This window comes from Salmo trutta, chromosome 29 (genome assembly GCF_901001165.1).
Source record: "Salmo trutta chromosome 29, fSalTru1.1, whole genome shotgun sequence".
NCBI lineage: Eukaryota > Metazoa > Chordata > Actinopteri > Salmoniformes > Salmonidae > Salmo > Salmo trutta.
This window is the reverse complement of record NC_042985.1, coordinates 33,218,451-33,239,449: the sequence shown is the minus strand read 5'-3', so window position 1 is coordinate 33,239,449 and position 20,999 is coordinate 33,218,451. Positions and strand designations below refer to the sequence as shown.

Genomic DNA, 20,999 nt, shown 5'->3' with positions numbered 1-20,999 from the left:
GCCTGGTACTCAGGGCTCTATGGTCCCTCTAACCACTCTGACATCAATGCAAATGAAATCAAGAATCACATCAAACCCTTATCAAAAACAGTATGTGCTTTTAAATCTCACCTCAATGTGTTTGATCAATTTGAAAAGAAGTTCAGCAGTATGAAACTGAGTGGAAAACATGGTAGTTGTGGACGTTGTTTCATAGCCTAACACAGCGAAATGGACAGCGCTTTTTAAGGTGAAGATTCATTCAAAACATCCATAAGCATAATAGAGCTTATGCATTTGCATAGTCCTATATATGAGCCCAAGCACACCATATAGGCCTAGGCTATACTGTTGGTTCATTGATTGTGCAGAGCAGCTTACAGTGCTAGCCTACAATTATATTGAATTTGTATTTGATTTTGAATAGCCTAGTAATAGGGCTTTTTTTCTCACAAAAAAGGTTGACATTTAGCTACAGAATATCTCACACATGCATGCATACACACACACACTGTGTATGATACACGTTTCCCTTCCTTACAATATATTCCGTAGAAATGGCAATGTGAGGGACCCCAGGAGAATTACAGGCTTGACAAAGTAATGGGGAGAGGTGGAAAGTGCCTGACACAGCTAATTAACAGCCAACCTGAAGTAATCCTTAATTAAAATAATATGAATTCTCACAGCAAATTTAAAAATAATAATAATAGGAAGACAAAGGAGTCTCAACTTCTGATTTAAAGACTGCAAGAGTATTCATTAACTCAAACCGATTCTGATATTTTTGTCACTAATTGGTTTTTTGATCAATCAGATCAGCTATTTTGCTATTTATTGGGCAAAAAGGTCAGAATTGGGCTGCTTGTGTGAATGCAGCCATTTAGGCCTATCAAATAATTCATAATAGTCTGTTGTCAGAAAGTGTCAATGCATAAAATGTCATTTTCACATAAAAGCTAAGAGGGAGGGGAGCTACAAAAGTTGAGAGAAATAGTGAGTCTGAAAGCCAGCCTGTCAGCTCTCCCCCCTCATATGACAAAGTAGTTTGAGGACAACAGACAGGCCCTTCCCTCTCCCCCAGAACGACGGCCACTGCTCGTTCCTGTAGAGACTCACTATTTATAAAAAGGACACAACTTCAAACAGCACTTTCTACTGTCCTCCATCACCCAGAGCTCTTGTTTTTGTCATTCTAAAATGATTTTATTGAAGATAAAACGTTTGCCAAACAGCCCTGCAGTTTCTTTCTTCACCCGTTCTGTTTGACATCTATAGCACGTCACTGAAACGTTGAGGAAAATCTATAATCGCCTGTAGTTTCTCAATACAAAACCACACGATTCCTGAGCGGTCCTAGAAAATAATTGGTTCCTCAGATGACAATGAAAACCCACCTGGATCCTGTTCATAGATTATGTCCAATACCCAGACAGTGTTCAGACCTATAAATTATATTTGGCATTCCCTATAGCTTTAAAAAAAAGAAAAAAAATCTGTTTTATTGTCACATACACTGGAGCAAATGAGGGTTATGTGCCATGCTCACAGGTAGAGACAGATTGTTCCCCTTGTCGGCTCGGGTATTCGAACCAGGGAACTTTCGCCTAATGCAGAAATTATAAATATGCTACGATAGGGTCAAGTCATTCACTAGCAACAAGTCCTACCGGGAATAAGCAGAGGGGGGGAAAGTAACGCCTCGGCACGGCACATTCCCTTAAAGCTTTCCCCCCCCCATACACAAAACACTATGAAATGATCGATCGCTAGGTTGTTAGTGGGTCCATTAAATGTGTATGTAAAAACATTCAATTTAACAAAACCATTTCACATCCAATTATTCCATTCTCCCAGTCAAATGCTGACCTAAATATGGACTTTTGTCAGTCTGTACTCATCACCAGATACATTTTTTCCATCATTGGGCAGATGCTTTCACTGAAATAATGATTACCGGCACCATTTAATTCAGTTTTGAATTTGTGGAAAAAATTGGTCTATTGAGGTCAGCCTGGGACACCTCATAAGAGGCAGTACAATGTGTTGTATTTCACAGGGGCATGCTGGATTAGGTAATTAATCAAACTGTCTGTGGTGTAATGAGGTTTTACCAGCCCTTTAATCCCCAGGAAATTAATCAACTGGAATTAAACAATTGTGAGCATCTTATAAAAGGTGAAGCCTTAAGCCCAGAAAACCAATAAGCACCCTTCCAGATTTCCCCCCTCTCATATGTCCTGTGTCCAGTTGTAAAAAAAACAAATAGATCAAAACTTACATAAATACTCATTTTATTGGCTCATGATTTAGAATGTTTACAGTGTTTTCAGCAACATTTGATAAACAAATGACCAGAACTACAGGTGAGGGTGAGATACTAACTCAAAAATAAGGCAATGTGATTTCCCTCAACAAAAAAAATTTCAAACAGTGTCATCTTAACACACATTACAAGACATCATACAATATCCACCCAAAAAAGTGAAAAAACATTTGAAGGACATTTGAGTCTCATCATTAGTCATAGTGAAAATAATTGCGTTTATTACACTCAGGTCTCCACAATATCAGTATACTAAAATGAGAATTGTATTAAAAAGCCATGTTAAAAAGCGTTTAAAAATACAAATACCCACTCACTAGTCAGTGCAGCAAAATTTAGCAAAGAGGTTGGAATAAATAAAGTTAAAGTGTGATTGTGCATGTACGGAATACAGAACAGGAGGACGGGTCAGTTAGTCTCAGTACAAGAAGGTGCCGAAGCTGCCCATGCCGTTTCTCCTGAACTGGTTGTCCTGTATGGAGACAAACATCTCCTGGGAGAGCAGGTTGTCATCTGCCTGGGTCACTCCCAGCTCCTTCAGCCTGCTCTTCCGGCGTCGCTGCTTCTTGGCTGACGTGGCCACCAGCTCCCTCTTGATGGCATCGTTGCCCTCCGTGAACTCCGGAGGTACGACGTAACAAGACGAATAGGAGACTGGTTCCTTCACAGAGCAGTCGTCCACCACGATGAGCTGCACGTCCACACCCACCTGCATCGTCCCCTCACCCTTCATGTCCTCGTTCCCTTCTTCTATATCCAGTTGCTCATCTGGAAAATAATGTGAATCTGTTCATGACAGGCTTGTTAACACCCCGCTGTGACATTCAGACCTAATACCACCACTTCCACTTCCTTCTCCATCATGGCATTCGGATTTGTCATGTATGAAAACACCACGCCTTCCTGTGAAACATTACTATATTCTGTTCAAATCAGACTGACAGTGTATTCTAACAAAGACTGCCCTTTGGGATCAATAGTAGATAATTGCCTTGCTCTTACCTTTTCAAATCCAAATGCGAGCAGCCTCTTTACGACGTTTAAAGTGGGTTATGGAGTGTTGAGAAATGTTTTATTAACAGCTTTTTTTTTAATTCCGAAGGGAAAATAACAAAGCACCATAATGGACATCATCTTTTCAATAACAACGCAAATGACAATTACTACCCAGTTGTTGGCTTAGTAGTGTCTCCGCAAAATTAATGAATGTTGTAGATAACATTTTAAAAGGGTAATCTGAAGAGAAGAGATAGCTTTGTTTATTTCATTTGTTTAAGTTCAAATTTCTGACACTTTCGCTCATTCTCCTGCCTGGGATAGAGGTATTTATTCCTGTGTACTGGGGTTAAACAATAAGGGATATTCCATTAGAGGACATCGGAGCGTGAGGGAGACGAAGAGAGCACTCCAGACGTATTTTAAGCCATGCCACCTTCAGCTGCACCTTTTATTCTGTAGCTGCCCTGGACTGAAGGTCAAGCACATTTTCTCACAAACTTCCCAGTGAAACCAACTCAGCCTTCCAGAGATAGTAAACCCATTGATGTGGGAAATACTGAGTAAGACTTGGCTAGTACCTAGTCTCGTGTGACAATCCTGTCTTGTTGATTCTACCTATGGAAGTCTATTGGAACTTCAGTATTGGATTATGTGCTTGAATGGGAGCGCTGGTACTCAACGCTCAAATTAAATTATCTAAGTAGTAATTACATTTCCCCTCAGAGGCATTACAGTTTTTTCCTTGTTTCGTCCATGTTTCTTTTCCTTCCATGTAAGAAAGTTTTAGTAGCTTGTGCGGTGTTAGTTCTGTATCTTAAGCTTGCTCACTTGTGGCAAATCTCAATTTTCATAAAGCCAAAACTCGATTTGAAACGCCAGCGATGCAAAATATGTGATAGATTTGATAAGTGTCAATGCATCACTAGCTTCCATCTAGACTGTTGTACTCCACCCCTTTTGTAAATCTTTTTTTTAATCATATTCCTGAGGAAAACTTCCCCAGGCTTTGGAACTAGTTCATACCTGTAGGGGTGTCTTCCTGTGCAACCTCGCCCGGTACAGCATCACTAGGTCTGACAAGGATCACTCCGTATCCCTCGTTGTTGTGGATCACATTGTTCACCATGGTGATCTTGGGCATGGTGTCCAGCTCATCGGCAAAGTCCTGGGGGGGTTGAAGGGATGGAGGAGGTTGACAGATGAGCAACAGAGAGAGGGGGAAAGACAGGCATAAACAGAGTCATCAAGTCAGTCTTGCTGCTTAAGTTGTCCTGGCCAAGTCCAACACACTGAGCAGAGAGACAACAGGAAGGAAAGCTCTGTGTGAGGGAGCGATAAAAAACACACTACCATTCTAGCCTCAGGGAATGAGATAAGACCCCGGGAACGCATCTGAAGGTAACAAGGGAAATAAGTCCATATTTGTTTTTGCGGTGTGTGTGTGCATTTTAACATCTTTCTCCACTAAATTCAATTTCGGTTGAGGGAAGATAATGCCACAGGCTTAGAATTGAACTGAACCTAGGAAGAGATGGAGGTTGGATGTGCTTGTGCTGGGAGCAGTAATATACAGATTGGTAAATGACCAGTAGAACTTCAAATCTCTCACCTTGATCAGGATCCCTTCTTTGCAGTGATGTATGCCATTTCCCACCATACTGCAGACACTGCCAGGGTAGATCTCCACACCAGCTCCCTAGAGCACAACAGTTATCAGCATGTAGAGACACAGCTAGGCTACTGCACGGCCTCAGAGACACACAATGATTAACATGAGAGCTAGATCTGTACTAATAAAAAAATAAAGCCACCATGAAAGAGTGATGAGCGTCAATGACCTCTCACCTTAGAGCCGTAGAGGTCACACATGTTCATGGTCAGGTGGGCTGACGTCCGCACAATGACACCTGTCGTCTCGCACTGAAGGACACAGTTCTCCATCTCCAGCTTACCCTGACGTACACCTGGAGACAAGACGGAAATAAGATGAAGATTGACACCAGGAGGTAAATAAAGAGGCCAGCTAGATCCTAGTATTCCGAATGCGTGTATGACCATAACCCCATTCTCCTCCTGGAAAGTCATTGATATATTGCTGTTGCCAGATGTTAAGCAGTGCCAGCAGCTTAGGCAGAATTACTAACGCAGGACAATGGGTAGAGTTGGGGGGCAGGGTAGATGTAGAGGCAGCATCACATTGGGAGAAGGACTAAGAGGACTCACAGAGGATGCCTTCGATAGCGTCGTGCTGGATGAACTTGATGTTGGAGACCTTCACGTCAGCTCCTGTTGACTCCACAAACGAGTCCCCTTTGTTCTTCTTCTCAATCACCACCTCATCAGGTAGGCCGAACCCTGAAAAGAAAGAAGATTTATTAGCCTAAATCAGGGCCTAAAATTTACTTTTTGGTCCACCAGAGCAGGTAGATTTAAAAATCTACCAGCCACTCAGCTCTACCCACCCCGCACAAAAAAACAGAAGAGCATGCTTTGTAGTCTTCTAAAACAAATGCATTACTAGTAAGAAGTAATGTGGTATATTGTTTAATTAAATTTGTGGTCTGAGTATTTGGTTTGCGCTTAGTGGGACTATCATTTGTTTTCAACAGGAGAATGACCCAAAACACACCTCAAGGCTGTGTAAGGGCTATTTGACCAACAAGGAGAGTGATGGAGTGCTGCATCAGATGACCTGGCCTGCACAATCACCCGACCTCAACCCAATTGAGATGGTTTGGGATGAGTTGGACCGCAGAGTGAAGGAAAAGCAATATATATATATATGGGAACTCCTTCAAGACTGTTGGAAAAGCATTCCTCATGAAGCTGGTTGAGAGTATGCTAAGATTGCCTTGATGACAGCTTTGCACAAAGGTTGGCTATTTGAAGAATCTCAAATATATTTTGATTTGTTTAACACTTTGTTGGTTAAAACATTATTCCATATGTATTATTTCATAGGTTTGATGTCTTCACTATTATTCTACAATGCAGAAAATAGAAAAAAAATGAAGAAAAACCCTTGAATGAGTAGGCGTTCTTAAACTTTTGACCAGTAGTGTATGTCTGTGGCAGAGAGACAAGAGAGCCAGGAAAAAGGCATTTTGATCAGTCATGGAGATAAGTGCTGAAAACATGTTGGCTCAGCATTTAAAAAGATGGTGAATAGAATGATGAGCTATTAGGTTGACGTAGGTACAGCCGACTAGCGCTAGCTAACATTAACTACCTAGCAATAATCTAAACTTAGAGTCACAGTATCGATAGAAACTCTGCAAAAACAATAGCGCAATACTCTATTACTGTATTAATCCCCCTCCCCCCCTCACCAACTGTACATAAAAATAATACATTTAGATTAAATTGCATTTGCTCCATCTTTGCATGCTGACAGCTGGGACAACTGGGTCATGGCTAAATGGCCAGTGTTGGGTCCGAACACTCCTTCCAACCTCACAGTGGTGTACATGACAAGTAGCGATTCAGCACAATCCCAGGCAGGCAGGCAGAATGTGATGGACAGTGTTCTGACGGCTAGGGTTCATTATTCTCTGTTCCTTGACAGATGGCCTGGAGACAGGTGTTCCACAATGTGGCCAACAATTCTACAGCACTGGCTAGGTTCCACACGCTGCCATTGGAAAGGCCAAAGGCTGAATATCGATTGGTAAAGTCATAGGCCCATGCACACATCCAGGAGAGAAAAACCCTATTCCCAGTGGACTTCATGACTGGCAAAAATGTGCTGCTGCTTAGAGAATTAATTTTCAAAAACGCTAAAACGGGTGCACTGATTGCAGATCACGAATACAGTCTGTTCTTAACAAGTGCTAACTGACTGAACCGCCTCACTAATGAATTCTAATGTCTCCTCAGGAACACGCTTTTCGGAAATTCTCGCAATACTTATTATGAAGATAGATCATATGCATTTTTTCCCATCCATCTTTGATACAGCAATATCCAAAAAGCAATAAGCGCCTGTGTGTGCCCTGCTCCTCTAAATATCAAAGGCTCTTTGGTGGGAGGGAGAATTCTATTATGGTAATCCAGTGGTGGTCTAATTGAGTTGCTCTTTTCCTGTCGTGGTGCAGTGCCAGGCAGCGCCGCATCTTATTTCCACACCCTCTTTATCTCAGCTTTCAGGGGTTTCCTAGCACCACAGGAGGGCACGCACATAGAAACAGACGCATGTAAACAGCCCCTCCAACCTCCCCTCCCTCTATCCAACTCGGCAGGCCCTGCATTTGCATAAAGAGACTGACACGGCGCCTCTGCTCTGACCTCTCCTCGCCCGCGCTAGCCTTCTCTATGCATTAATATCATCCCCGTTGAAATGCTTACTGCGCCAGCAATCTCTATTTTATTCCCGAGGGCTCCCTCTGTACATCCCACATCCTCTCTGCTATACGTTCATTTCACTCCATGTGCTGTAGATTGAGTGGTTGTTTTACCGTCGACAAGCATTAACCCACCACATAGTACAGCCAGTACCGTAAAAGTATAATCTGCTGGTGAACACTTGATTTCATCTGAAACACTTACACAAGTGTTCAATATGAAAATAACTTCCATGGCCATAACAGTACTTAGCAGCACAGTCACAGATATAGCAACAGATTCTTTAGTGACAGAAAGGGATGGAAAGATTCAGACAACCTGCAAAATGTGTTGAACAACTCACATAAAAAAAAATTTAATTAAAAAAGGACATTTTTGCAATGACTGAACATCAGACTTCAATGAATGGAAAACAGAAAATCAGAGGCCTCTTGCTGGATTCAGATAGTGGAATCTGGATTTTCGCAATACCAAGCTTCCAGATTCTACTTCTCATTACCTGAATCCAGCAAGAGGCATCCCTGGCTGGCTAAAAGCAACAAAGGATACATACATAACAGTGCAGGCTGCGGAGGGGAGGACACCTCATAATAATGGCTGGAAATGGAATGAATGGAATGATATCAAACATGCGTTTGATACCATTCCATTCCAGACATTATTATGAGCGGTCCTCCCCTCAGCAGCCTCCACTGATGCATACAGGTAACTGACAAAATAAAGGAAACAACACAATGTCTCAATAGAGTGTTGGGCCACCACGAGCCGGAACAGCTTCAATGCACCTTGTCATAAATTCTACAAGTTTCTGGAACTCTATTGGAGGGATGCAACATTCTTCCACAACAAATTCCATAATTTGGTGTTTTGTCTCCCATACGTGTTCAATTGGGTTGAGATCTGGTGACAGACGGCCATGGCAAATGGTTTACATTGTTTTAAGTCAGGAACTCCGCCTGTGTGGAAGCACCTACTTTCAATACACTGTGTCCCTCATTGAGTTGTTTCTCCATTACTCTGGCAGTTACCTGTACATACATACAGCAGTAGTGCACCCTGCCATTATAAAGGCTGCTTGCAGACATGCGAAACATTACCTTCCACTGATATGGAGTCTGGGATACTGATGGAGCTGCTGACATTGTAGTGTCCTGGAAGGACGATGACCACGTCTCCCTCGTAGCAGGCACTCACAGCCAGCAGGGGCTCACTGTGAAACTAACATTTAAACACAGAGCAGTTCCAGTACACGGTCGGTCTATACAACACAGATCTGCGCTCATGACTAAACAAAGAAAGACCAAAACACATGTTTTCTGCTTCTAACGTCTCAGTGGAATACAAAGATACTAGAGCCGAGGCATTCAGGCGAACAGACACAGCTTCTACAAATCCTGGTGGATTGCCAGTGTACAGGAACTAGGGAGGTCAAATAAAAAAAGCCCACACACCTTAGCAAATCCCAGCGCATTAGACCAATACACAAGTGTGACATAGTTAGAGAACTTAACCATTGGGTTTCATCTCTGGTCATCTCATTAAACAGGCCATTTGAAATGGAAACCTAGGCAAACTTACATTTGACAAAATACAATATGCCTAAGAATGGACAAATGTCATGGATATGAAAAATAAAAAACGATTTTATTTGTTTGCCATACCTGTACTTCAAACTCTTCCCCTGAGAATTCGGGCCCTAGCTTGTCTGCAATCAGGCTCTGCAGCTGGCTGACTGTAGTGGAGACAGACACGACATGGACCATCCGGCCACCTGAGACACGAGGCCCCTTGGCCCTGCACGACTGCTGCCCTGAGTTCACCTTGTATCCCAGCACATACCTGCAGTGTCAGGAGAGAATAGATTTATGTAGAAGAACACAATGGTACAGCATTGGACAAAGCAGAATGGTTGCATCTCCACTTTCCAATAGCGTCTCAAAGTATAGGCCAGGGGAGGCTGCTGAAGGGAGAATAATTGCCAGAACGGAGCAAATGGAATGGCATCAAACACCTGGAAAACCCATGTGTTTGATACCATTCCATTGATTCTGCTCCAGTCATTACCACGAGCCCGTTCTCCCCAATTGAGGTGCCACCAAGTGTGCGTTAGTAGTAACTATAAATTCAACTGCTGTCCCTCTGTTGTATTCTAACCAGAATATGATGCATTGAACTGGACTGTAGTGTAGTGCCATTCTGTGAGAGGTTTTGCGCTCAACTGGGGCAGTATAGGTCAAACATGCTAGCTCAGGGACAGAGGTGAATCCAATAGCCTTTACGCCGTCTTCCTATTTTTCCCTCTGTTAGGAGACCAACTCCATCAGTCACACAACTACTCCCTCACACACTCTGCAGAGGCACTGATAGCTCCTCTCAGTCTTCCCACCCCGTGTCCCCTTGGCCAGCTACCTGAGCAGCGGGTTCTCAATGATCCGGAGTTTGCGCTTCAGAGCCTCCATCTGCTCGTACATCCTTAGGCCCTCCACCATGGACACGTTGTCCAGCTCCGACTCCGAGTCGCTGCTGATGCCGTTCCGCAGGCTAGAAAACTCACGGAACTTCTGAGAGCAGCGTGCCAAAAGAGAGTAATACTCTGCCACAAGTCCAGCAGGCACCCGATCCTCCAGAATATCATAAAACCTACAGGGTTGACAGCCACAGAGGGAGAAATACTTATTTTGATTTCCTTAAAACACAATCGCATTATGAGGACTGTTGGGAACAAACTGTTCAGCAACATTAGAGGGCAACGAGAGGTTAAGGTCAGATAACTTTAGAGGAGATGCTCAGAGCACAATATTGTTTGTTTGATGGCCTTGTCCGGCATTTGAAAATGTGCTTAACCATTATTTGGAGAAAGAATCGACACCCTCCATTCTATCCAAGGAGCCGTTCATGAATGGGTTAAAGACATTCTTTGTCTATTAAAAGCAAATCGGCAACAGTGTCCTTGGTATAAATTAGGAGCTGATTGGTCTAACATTAACAAGCTTGTGGATTTCTGCTGAAGCCAATAACATATCTTAAACCCCTTCTCCACCCATAAACAAAATAGGAGATGCCACAGTATGCTCACAATCCCCAGGAACATACTGCCATCTAGTGTCCAAGGAATAATCTGCACCCTCTCAATAACAGCCTTGAACATATCCAGCTCCAACCATTAGACACGGAGCTTGCTCAAGTGTTCCTGAACTGCACTCATTTACAATGCTCTACAGGTTCCTATGCCATATGGCCATTCTGATAGCGGCATTAAAATAATGGGTTCAAGCTAGCCGTGTCATTGGCAGATCTGAACCAATACAGCCTAAATGAGAATGTGCCAATCTAGCCCACACACTGACTAATCTCCCCCCCCCCCCCCCCCACTATCGCCCTTCCACACGTACAGCCTGAGGCGGGGCTCCACACATCTGACAAAGTAGTCAAAGTCATCATTCTCCTCCTCTTCGTCCCACTGTCTCCAGATGTGTTTGTAGAAAAACCTAAGAAGAAAAAGGTTTGAGACAGTTCAGACAAGAGATTTCACAGCACAGAAGCAGAACCAGTTGCTCCAGTGTATTATCGGTCTGTCACACCACGAAATTTGAACACACCCTTCTGTTATTTAGTATCACATAAGAACTAGTCCATATATTTTTTTCTGCCGCTGTAATGTGACGGGTGATGTCGGTTCTGTCTCGTCTGTCAAATCAAATTTTGTCACATGCGCCGAATACAACAATGGTAGACCTTGCCATGAAATGCTTACTTACAAGCCCTTAACCAACAGTGCAGTTCAAGAAGAGTTAAGAAAATATTTACCAAATACACTAATGTAAAAAATTCTAGAAAGTAACACAATAAAATAACAATAACCAGACTATCTACAGGGTACCGGTCCCGAGTCAATGTGCGGGGGTTAGGGATGAAAGGGTTACCGGTTTCACGATGAACCACGTTAAAATTCCAGACTATAAGTATTACCGTTTCAAATTGTTATTATCATTAAAACCGTGTTAGATTATGACGGTTTGAAAAACTCACGGTAAATACTGTCCAGCATCAACCAGAGTTAGCAACAGTCTGACGCAGGCGCAGCATGCAACGTGGGTTTTGTTGTGTGTGAAAACATGGCAGAAGGCAGTGACAGCGCTCGGGAGATTTTTCAGCCTTCTAAGAGGACCAAATCTGAAGTGTGGTCGTATTTTGGGTTTTAGGGGAACTTAATCGATGATGGTCACCCTGTCTGCAGAACATGCAAATAAAAAAAATTGCTGCGAAAGTGGGCAACACTTGTGACCAACACCCACTACTTTATAGCGGAATGGGTGAAAAATGCCATGGTTTGTCTGTTTAACTTGCTAATACCTTGTCAATAATGTAAACTGTAGCTTTCAGTGTTACCTACTCTTGAAAAAACACTACACGTTGTTCTGCTGCTGAATGCATCATGTGTCTGCAGACTCTATTCACCCATTGCACAGCCAGAAAAGGACTTCCTAGGTTCTGGCCTTTCTAGGGAGTTTTTCCTAGCCACCGTGCTTCTACACCTGCATTGCTTGCTGTTTGTGGTTTTAGGCTGGGTTTCTGTACAGCACTTTGTGACATCTGCTGATGTAAGAAGGGCTTTATAAATACATTTGATGTAGTTTAGTCACCCAACCAACATATTTTGGTCTTTTACAATCCGGCAGACGTCGACTTGGTTGTAAAAGTGTTCCAACAGGAGAAACACTATAGACGCCTATACAAGAATCCTGTATTTATGTCAATTGTTGGGCTCATCGCAATTATCATTGTCTTCTTAAGACTCATTTGTATTCATGTAAATTGTGCATGGGGTCATTGCATATTCTCAAATGCAACACAGAAGATTGTGTGTGAACAATAATAATTATAATGTAACACCAATATTAATAATACATTTTCTATTCCCTTGTTTACAGAGTGGGCGTGCAACAGGCAAACCCAGTGATGCTACTGGTCCCTCCTCATCTACAGTTGTAACACACCTGAGCAAGCATTTAAAAAAGGCAGGCTGCTTATGCACCCACATCAAAAAATGCTCAAGACCTAACTGCAGCCCTTTCATTAAGTTGAGAGTCCTGGCTTTCTGAGGCTGATGAAGGTTGCTGTGCCTCACTACAAAGTGAGTGCTGCTAATTTTATTTGTTTGTTTATTTGATTGCTAAGGTTGTGTTCATTTAAACCTGCACTAGGGAAACATTTACCTCATGGCCACATGTGCCATCGTTAATGTTATTATTTTAATGTTTTTGCACACAAAAAGTGCATAGTGCTGCTAATTCTATTTGTTGGTTTTCAATATAAAACTTGGTGAAATGATTTCAGTGTGTGTATCAGTACTTTATGAACATTTCCAGCACATTTGAACAATACCGCAATAATACTGATACATGTGGTCACTATAACCATGATATGAAATGTTCATATCGTTTCATCTCTAGCGGAGATACAGGTTGGTTGAGGTAATGTGTACATGTAGGTAGGGGTGAAGTGACATGTCCATTGACATTATTCTGAATGCTTTTGTAAAAACGTTGACATATTGCAGCTTTTACCACTCCAAAAAATAAGTTATTCTAAAGTTCAAGCGGCCAAAAAGACAAGAGGGATACATTTTCACACACACACACACACACACACAGAAAGAGATGTTAGTCAGGCACAGCCAAATGGAAGGTCAGTTCCACCCCATGCAAAGTCCTACAACAAGAGGCCTGTTTCAATAATTGTTATGGCGGGGGGGGAATCACCCTGGGAACTTTTTCTGGTGCTTTCTAATCTGACATGGAAAGAATAACTATGGCTTTAACAACCCTTTGAATAAAAACCTCAGCAGTTTTATTAACAATAGGGACTTACCGGAGGTGCTCAAGTGCCAGTGCAGTCTGGTCCAAGTCCCCAGACTCATCAAACACCACATGTAGCTCCTGCAGAGGCACTTTGTGCAGCGTGGCCTCTAAGACGGTATTCATGGCTGCCTCTGTGAGCTCGCAGCCTCTCGTCTCACACTGCAGGGGCACCACCAGCTTCACCTTGGCTTTCAGCTCCTTATAGTTCACATCCACCACCTGAGGAAAGGGGCAGAAGTATGAGGTTGTAACCTTTTATATGACAATTTTTCAAGGGTAAATTGTTAGGCTACCCTGTTTGACTACTTCTGCTCCACTGATCAGATCCAACCATCTGTATAACATTGGAAAAAAATAGCTGTTTCACTGTTTAACCAGACCTCTGGATTCAGATTCCCTATAAAACTGCATCCAGAGTACAACTGTTCCAATTCATTCATGCAGTGTACAAAGCACAGCTCCTTTAGACAAGTCTCTTGCTGGGAAATCTTTCAGGTCGAAGTGACTTACCTCCACTAGCACATCAAAAACGTCTGTGCACCACTGTGCCTGCCAGTCACAAGGCTCCAGAACCTTCTCCAGGTAGTCAGCTGTGAAGGCCTTCACCTCTGATGTTCTACAATCACCTGTGCAAAACAGCACATACAGCATCTGAGACAACACCTCAAGTCAGCTTTGTTTAGATTTTTCACTGGGAGCCTTGAAGATCGATCAATATGGTTGTAGTAATCATCTTTCATCCTCTAGCTAGTAAACCTGACAACTGAATTTATGCAAGACTGTGTAAGGTTACATACCTAGCATGTAGTCTTGATAGGCTTTGAATCTCTCGTAATAAAGCAGTTCATTTGTCTGAAAGGTGTCAGGAAGGGATGCATCTCCTACGCATTCATCACGTTGCAACTGAGTACCAGCCATATCAGAGTTGAAGTAGTCTGTGCCGCTGTCACTGTCATCTTCCTCATTCTGAAAAAGTCCTGTTAGAAAATAAAGTATAAGTTAGATTGATATATAATTTACTACTTGGATGCATAGTGTAACGTGGTTTCCTTCCCTTTTGCCCTATCCTTCATGATCAATTACTGATCTGGCATGGCCTAGCAGCGGGTATTTATCAAGGGGAGACGAAATAATTCCATGAATAGGTACTGATACATTTTCTCTCTCTAACAGTTCTTTGAAATACAGCAAATAGAAATGAAATTAGATATACCTAGCCTTATTTGCTGTTTTAGTCAACAGTTGGTGGCATTGCATGTTTAGTTAGTAACAGTAACATTAGATTACTAGCTAAGTAAATTGACGAACGTTAGCTTGCCAACATTATTAGCTAGGCTAGCTGCACGGTTGAGATGTGCAACAATAGTTAAACAAAACCTTGTCTGACAACATCTTCTTGTCGCAAATTAAAATCTCTGGCGTCCTCTTCTAATTCGACATTTGACTCCAAATCCACTTTGTCTGTCTTGTTCTGTCCACTTTCACTTGAAGTAATTGAATCTGCCGTCGACATCATTCCATCGGCCGCCGTGTCTCCTCCTGCTTCAAGCTGAGGCTCCGTCATAGATGAACAACCGTCTTCTTCAGCCAATGTACAACTTTCAAACTAGGCACAGCAGAGGTCCGAATGCACAATGAAATCCAGCACTAAAATGACAGGTGAGTTAGCGAACTAACTGTGCCTTTGCTAAGAAATGCACTTCCACATTGCACATTTCAAAATTTCCCCGGTTTACGGACTCTCGACCAATGAGCATTGCAGTTGGCTAAAGGTTTGGCGTGGTTCCATTGATAGGCGTTCCCAATAGTAAACCACTTCTTTTTACTTTTTTACATATGAGTGCAAATGTATCACAATTTGTAAAGAATCTTTGATAATAAGTTACATCAGAGACATTTATATACAAAGGAAATGCCTGGTCTTCCCTATACCTTTGACCTGTTCTATTGTTTATTCAGACCAGTGCATATGGGAGCCTCCGGAGGAAGTTGAGGAACGCACTTTGGCTATTGAGATGCAGAACAAAAATAATAGAGAGAGATAGAGGGGGAGAAGGAGATATAAAGATAGAGGGGAGAGAGATATATATCCTTGACCGAGATAAAAGCCTTAAAGGGATACTTTGGGATTTCGGCAATGATGCCCTTTATCTACTTCCCCAGAGTCAGATGAACTCGTGGATACCATTGTATTGCCTCTGTGTCCAGTACGAAGGATGTTAGAGGTAGTTTCGTGAGCCAATGCTAACTAGAGTTAGCACAATGACTGGAAGGGTATCTACTAGCATGCTAGCAGATACCCATAGACTCAAGTCATTGCGCTAGTTAGCAACTTCCTTCAAAATGCACATAACATAACAAGTGTGTCCACAAGTTCATCTGACTCTGGGAAAGTAGATAAAGGGCTTTATTACCAAAATTCCAAAGTACCCCTTTAACATTTTTCACGTTCAAGTGGTAGCCTACTGCTGACAGCATCCTTTTCAGTGGTGGAGTGGGAACACAGTCATTGTTTCTGGGCAGTGATTTACACACCAAGCAGTAGTCCTGACTGAGGTAATAGTGAGTCAATGATGTCGTTTCAGAGGGACAGTGCACAGATGGAAGGAATGAGTAAGAAAGAGCAGAATGAGAAGGGGGGGAATAGTGGGGGATGTCAAGAATAAGTATTTAAAATGAGATGGACAGTGGTGACTGGTGACGTCCTGATCCTAGTCAGAGCAATATGGTGTCAACCTCCTGATTATACCTGTCCATCAGCATCTCCGTCTTAATCCATCAACCTAATCAGGTACATCAAACTGGCCAGGTCACTATAAAGAACATTCCATTCAAACTGTGGATTTACATTCATTCACTATCGGTAAATGTCTGTTTACACTGAGCATTATTAGAGGATTGTTTTATTGTCAAGCATGTTGTTGACTGTGGTATAAATAAGCATCTACATGATTAACATGGTGGCTATTCTGACACGTAGCTTGTCACAGGCTATTTTTCATGTTGGCTGAGCACATATAATCTGATGACTGGGTAACAACACACAGAGGACCACAGGATAACAAATGGACATCTCTGTTTGTATGGTCTTGTGAACTTGTCAAGCCAGCAAGCATTTGCATCAGAAATGAAACAATGATTTCAGTAATAAATGTGTTATGTGTAAGGTGCATGTTGTGTTATTGTATAAGTACCAATCTAAGGAAAATCTGAACTATCAAAATTGCAACATCCTTTGGACTTGATTATAATGTCTCACACAAATTAAATATATAGACCTAGCTATTAGTTATAATAAAATAATATTCACATTCACAAATAGCATACTACAACTGTCAGGTTATAAAGTTAAACATAATATATAAAAATAGTTGGTAAAAAAAATACCTGACTTGAATTTTTGACAATTTGAGTCCAGTGACTGTGTATGAGGCCCATTTCACGATCTAGCTAAACTACCACTGTCAGAGCAGAATTGAAAAAGGAAATACTGTCCTCTATCGTTATTATTTGGGATAGAATCTGAGCATGAAGGTAAGCAGCACTGTCGACTTCACTAGCTAGGTTTTTGTTAATTGACAGTATTATAGCCCTCAACCACAGACAGTCATAAATCATTATTAGAAGTTGACCTACAAACTACACACCTAGCTGTTTACGACTGTTTATGACGAGTTTGTGGGATATTTTCATGGGTTGTGTTTATATAGTGAAAGGATTATGTTGCTGTGCTTTAGTAGGCCCAGTGCAAGGCCTTGTCAGATGCAGCCCTAGTCCCTGAAGTTCATACTTCTGTCCAGTAGGTGTCAGCAGAAACATTTTCAAGAGACAGATTAATTGTTCAATTCATATTTATTATCAAATACATTACAGTATTATCAAAGATTGATTTTATTTCAAAAGGGGTAAAGTGAACTTGCTGGTGATGCAGAAAATAAATCCTCAGTAAGGAGGCAAATAGGGGCCTTTTGAGTTGAAAGATTGAATGTTCATATCTATTTTCTTGAGAATTGTAAACCCTTGTGAGAATATTTGAGTATGTTAAGTGTTAATTATTGTTTTTTGAGCCCTTAATGTGTAAGGAACACATGTTCTGTGGGTGTTCACAGATGGACTGTCATTTAGGCCGCTTCAGCCTCCTGACAGCATGCCCACGTAGCCTACACTCAAAAAAAATTCTGGGTTAGAAACAACCCAATTATTTATTCTATTTTTGGTAGCCCAGTGCAGGGTAAATACTGGACAGAGCACAAGCTAGGTTATTTTTACCCAGACAGTTGGGTTGCGTGAATAACTCAACTGGCTGGGTTGTTCAGATTACCCAAACATGGGTTAATTTAACTATCAGTTGGGTTATATTCACTTTCATGCTGGGTTGACTCAGCAGCTGGGTATTTTATAATGTAATCCTTAGGTTATTTTCAGGAGGCATGGCTTTCAGACAGTTATTTTGGGCCACCCATGAGAGTAAATGTAATTCCTGTTAATCTGTTCTGTTGTATTGTATCAGATGTTAAGATAGTACACTGCAATTTTAAATGTTCCTTATATATTTTTGCATATTACATGTTATAATATAATATGAATAATATTTAGATTATTTATTACATATTGTAATAAAGTGGTAACTATCCCAACATTGGAACATATACACTTCTGTAAGCCTCATAAAAGCTTCAAAACTGTCTGAAATGTAATTTTCTTTGAAGCTATGCGATAGGAATGGAGGAGGGGGTAGCGATAGAGAAGTAGAGGGACAGAAGTTAGTGCTAACAATTTTTCATGTGCTAACAATACAACAGAACAGAGGAACAGGAATGACATTTACTCTCACAGGTAGCCAAAAATAACAATATCTGAAAGCAGCGCCCCTACTAAGCTATGCCTACCTTCTGATCTGACCCGCTGGATCATATCTCAATAATAACACAGCATCAACAACCCTACTTTGCTATTTTCTCAAAAAAACAACCCCACTAAGTTGCCCAATGCCTGTAACCCAGCAGTTGGGTCATCCAAACACATTTTTTAGAGTGTACTCAGAGTCATCTGTCAAAATTTTACTTTTCATTGCTTCTTGCAGTTCTGTCAACGATATGACAATTTTATATCTTTTGCTCTTAAGTTGTTTCATGTCGGTCACCATCAGTGGTGTAGTGCTGTGTAGTGTCGTTTCCAAAGTATTCCCACAAATAACAAAAGAGACAAATGTGATTGTGTCTCAATGTAATCAAGTTATGAAATGATTATTTTCAAATACAATTTGCAGTGTACAAGTTATTATCATTATGTTCCAACCTGACCATCCGTCCCGCAGCTGAATCTAGTTGCCTACCACTGACCTAATTTATATAAGGTAGGCCTAATTTGGTGTTTTCGGATTTTATAAAAGCACCAAATAAGGCATATTTGAGCCACTATGTGTAAGCATAGGCAATCTGCAATTAGGAGGATGCATAGTATGTATATTCTTAAATGAAATTATACAGTAGGCTACATGTCGGTTAATTGAGAAATGATGACATAAAACAAATACAAGATTCGCTCCGGTATCTAAAAAAATAGCACTAGACCACTGGTCACCATGTCAGGTCAAAGCAGTCCACTCTAGCCCCCTTGTTTTTTACTCGTTTGAAAAAAGTCAACCTGTCTCTGTGCACTCAGTAGTACATAGATGAAAGCTGCAATGGTCCTCCTGAGTTCCAGTCTGAAGCTAGTCCATAAGCCAAAGTTTCTGTACATCAATGTCCATAATGTCACTAAGTATAGAAAATACTGTAATTTACCAGGCACTTGTGTCACCTTATGTGGAGAACACAAATTAATCTACACTGAACAGAAATAAAAACTCAACATGTAAAGTGTTGGTCCCAAGTTTCATGAGCTGAAATACAAAATCCCAGAAATGTTCCATATACACAAAAAAGCTTATTTCTCTCAAATGAAGTCCCCAAATTTGTTTACATTCCTGTTAGTGAGCATTTCTCCTTTGCCAAGATAATCTATCCATCTGACAGGTATGGCATATCAAGAAACTGATTAAACAACATGATCATTACACAGGTGCACCTTGTGCTGGGGACAATAAAAGTCCACCCTAAAATGTGCAGTTTGGTCACACAACACAATGCCACAGATGACTCAAGTTGAAGGAGCATGCTGACTGCAGGAACTTCCACCAGAGCTTTTGCCAGATGATTGAATGTTAATTTCTCTACCATAAACTACCTCAAACGTCGTTTTAGAGAATTTGGCAGATCACGTGTATGGTGTCGAGTGGGCGAGCATTTTGATGATGTTAACGTTGTGAACAGTGTGCCCCATGGTGGCAGTGGGGTTATGTAATGGGCAGGCATAAGCTACGGATAACGAACACAATTGCATTTTATCGATGGCAATTTGAATGCACAGAGATACTGTGACGAGATCCTGGGGCCCATTGTCGTGCCATTCACCCGCCTCCATCAGCTCATGTTTCAGCATGATAATGCAGGGTCCCATGTCGCAAGGATCTGTACACAATTCCTGGAAGCTGAAAATGTCCCAGTTCTTCCATGGCTTGCATACTCACCAAGCATGTCACACATTTAGCATGTTTGGGATGCTCTGGATCGACATGTACCACAGCAAGTTCCAGTTCCTGCCAATATCCAGCAACTTCGCACAGACATTGAAGAGGAGTGGCACAACATTCCACAGGTCACAATCAACAGCCTGATCAACTCTATGTGAAGGAAATGTCATGCTGCAAGAGGCAAATGGTGGTCACACCAGATACTGACTGGTTTTCTGATCCACGCCCCTACCACAGGAAGCACCAGTGACTTGGTCTATAAAAAAGTGGTCAGATGAAGCAGATGCTAAACTACAGGACTGTTTTGCTAGCAGACTGGAATATGTTCTGGGATTCTTCTGATGGCATTGAGGAGTACACCACATCAGTCACTGGCTTTACCAATAAGTGCATTGAGGACGTCGTCCCCACAGTGACTGTACGTACATACCCAAACCAGAGGCCATGGATTACAGACAACATTCGCACTGAGCTAAAGGGTAGAGCTGCCACTTTCAAGGAGTGGGACTCTAACCCGGAAGCTTATAAGAAATCCCGCTATGCCCTCCGACGAACCATCAAATTTTTTAATTTTTATTTATTTCACCTTTATTTAACCAGGTAGGCAAGTTGAGAACAAGTTCTCATTTACAATTGCGACCTGGCCAAATAAAGCAAAGCAGTTCGACAACATACAAAAACACAGAGTTACACATGGAGTAAAACAACATACAATCAATGATACAGTAGAAAAAAATAAGACTATATACAATGTGAGCAAATGATGTGAGATAAGGGAGGTAAAGGCAAAAAAGGCCATGGTGGCAGAGTAAATAAAGTATAGCAAGTAAAACACTGGAATGGTATATTTGTTATTTGAAGAATAGGCAAAGCATCAATACAGGACTAAGATCGAATCGTACTACACCGGCACCGACGC

At 41.6% G+C, this 20,999-nt stretch overlaps 1 protein-coding gene across 1 annotated transcript; it reads right to left on the bottom strand.

Annotated features, from left to right (window-relative positions):
• Positions 1-2,256: 2,256 nt before the first annotated feature.
• LOC115167431 (SHC SH2 domain-binding protein 1-like) lies at positions 2,257-15,238 on the bottom strand. The gene is made up of 13 exons (XM_029721846.1): positions 14,884-15,238; positions 14,304-14,483; positions 14,017-14,132; positions 13,517-13,725; positions 11,038-11,133; positions 10,055-10,285; positions 9,307-9,484; positions 8,743-8,863; positions 5,528-5,659; positions 5,150-5,268; positions 4,914-5,000; positions 4,328-4,469; positions 2,257-3,073 (listed from the first exon to the last, which is right to left on the bottom strand). The coding sequence occupies exons 1-13, from the start codon at positions 15,068-15,070 to the stop codon at positions 2,724-2,726; spliced, it is 2,148 nt and encodes a 715-aa protein (XP_029577706.1). The 5' UTR covers positions 15,071-15,238; the 3' UTR covers positions 2,257-2,723.
• Positions 15,239-20,999: the final 5,761 nt, after the last annotated feature.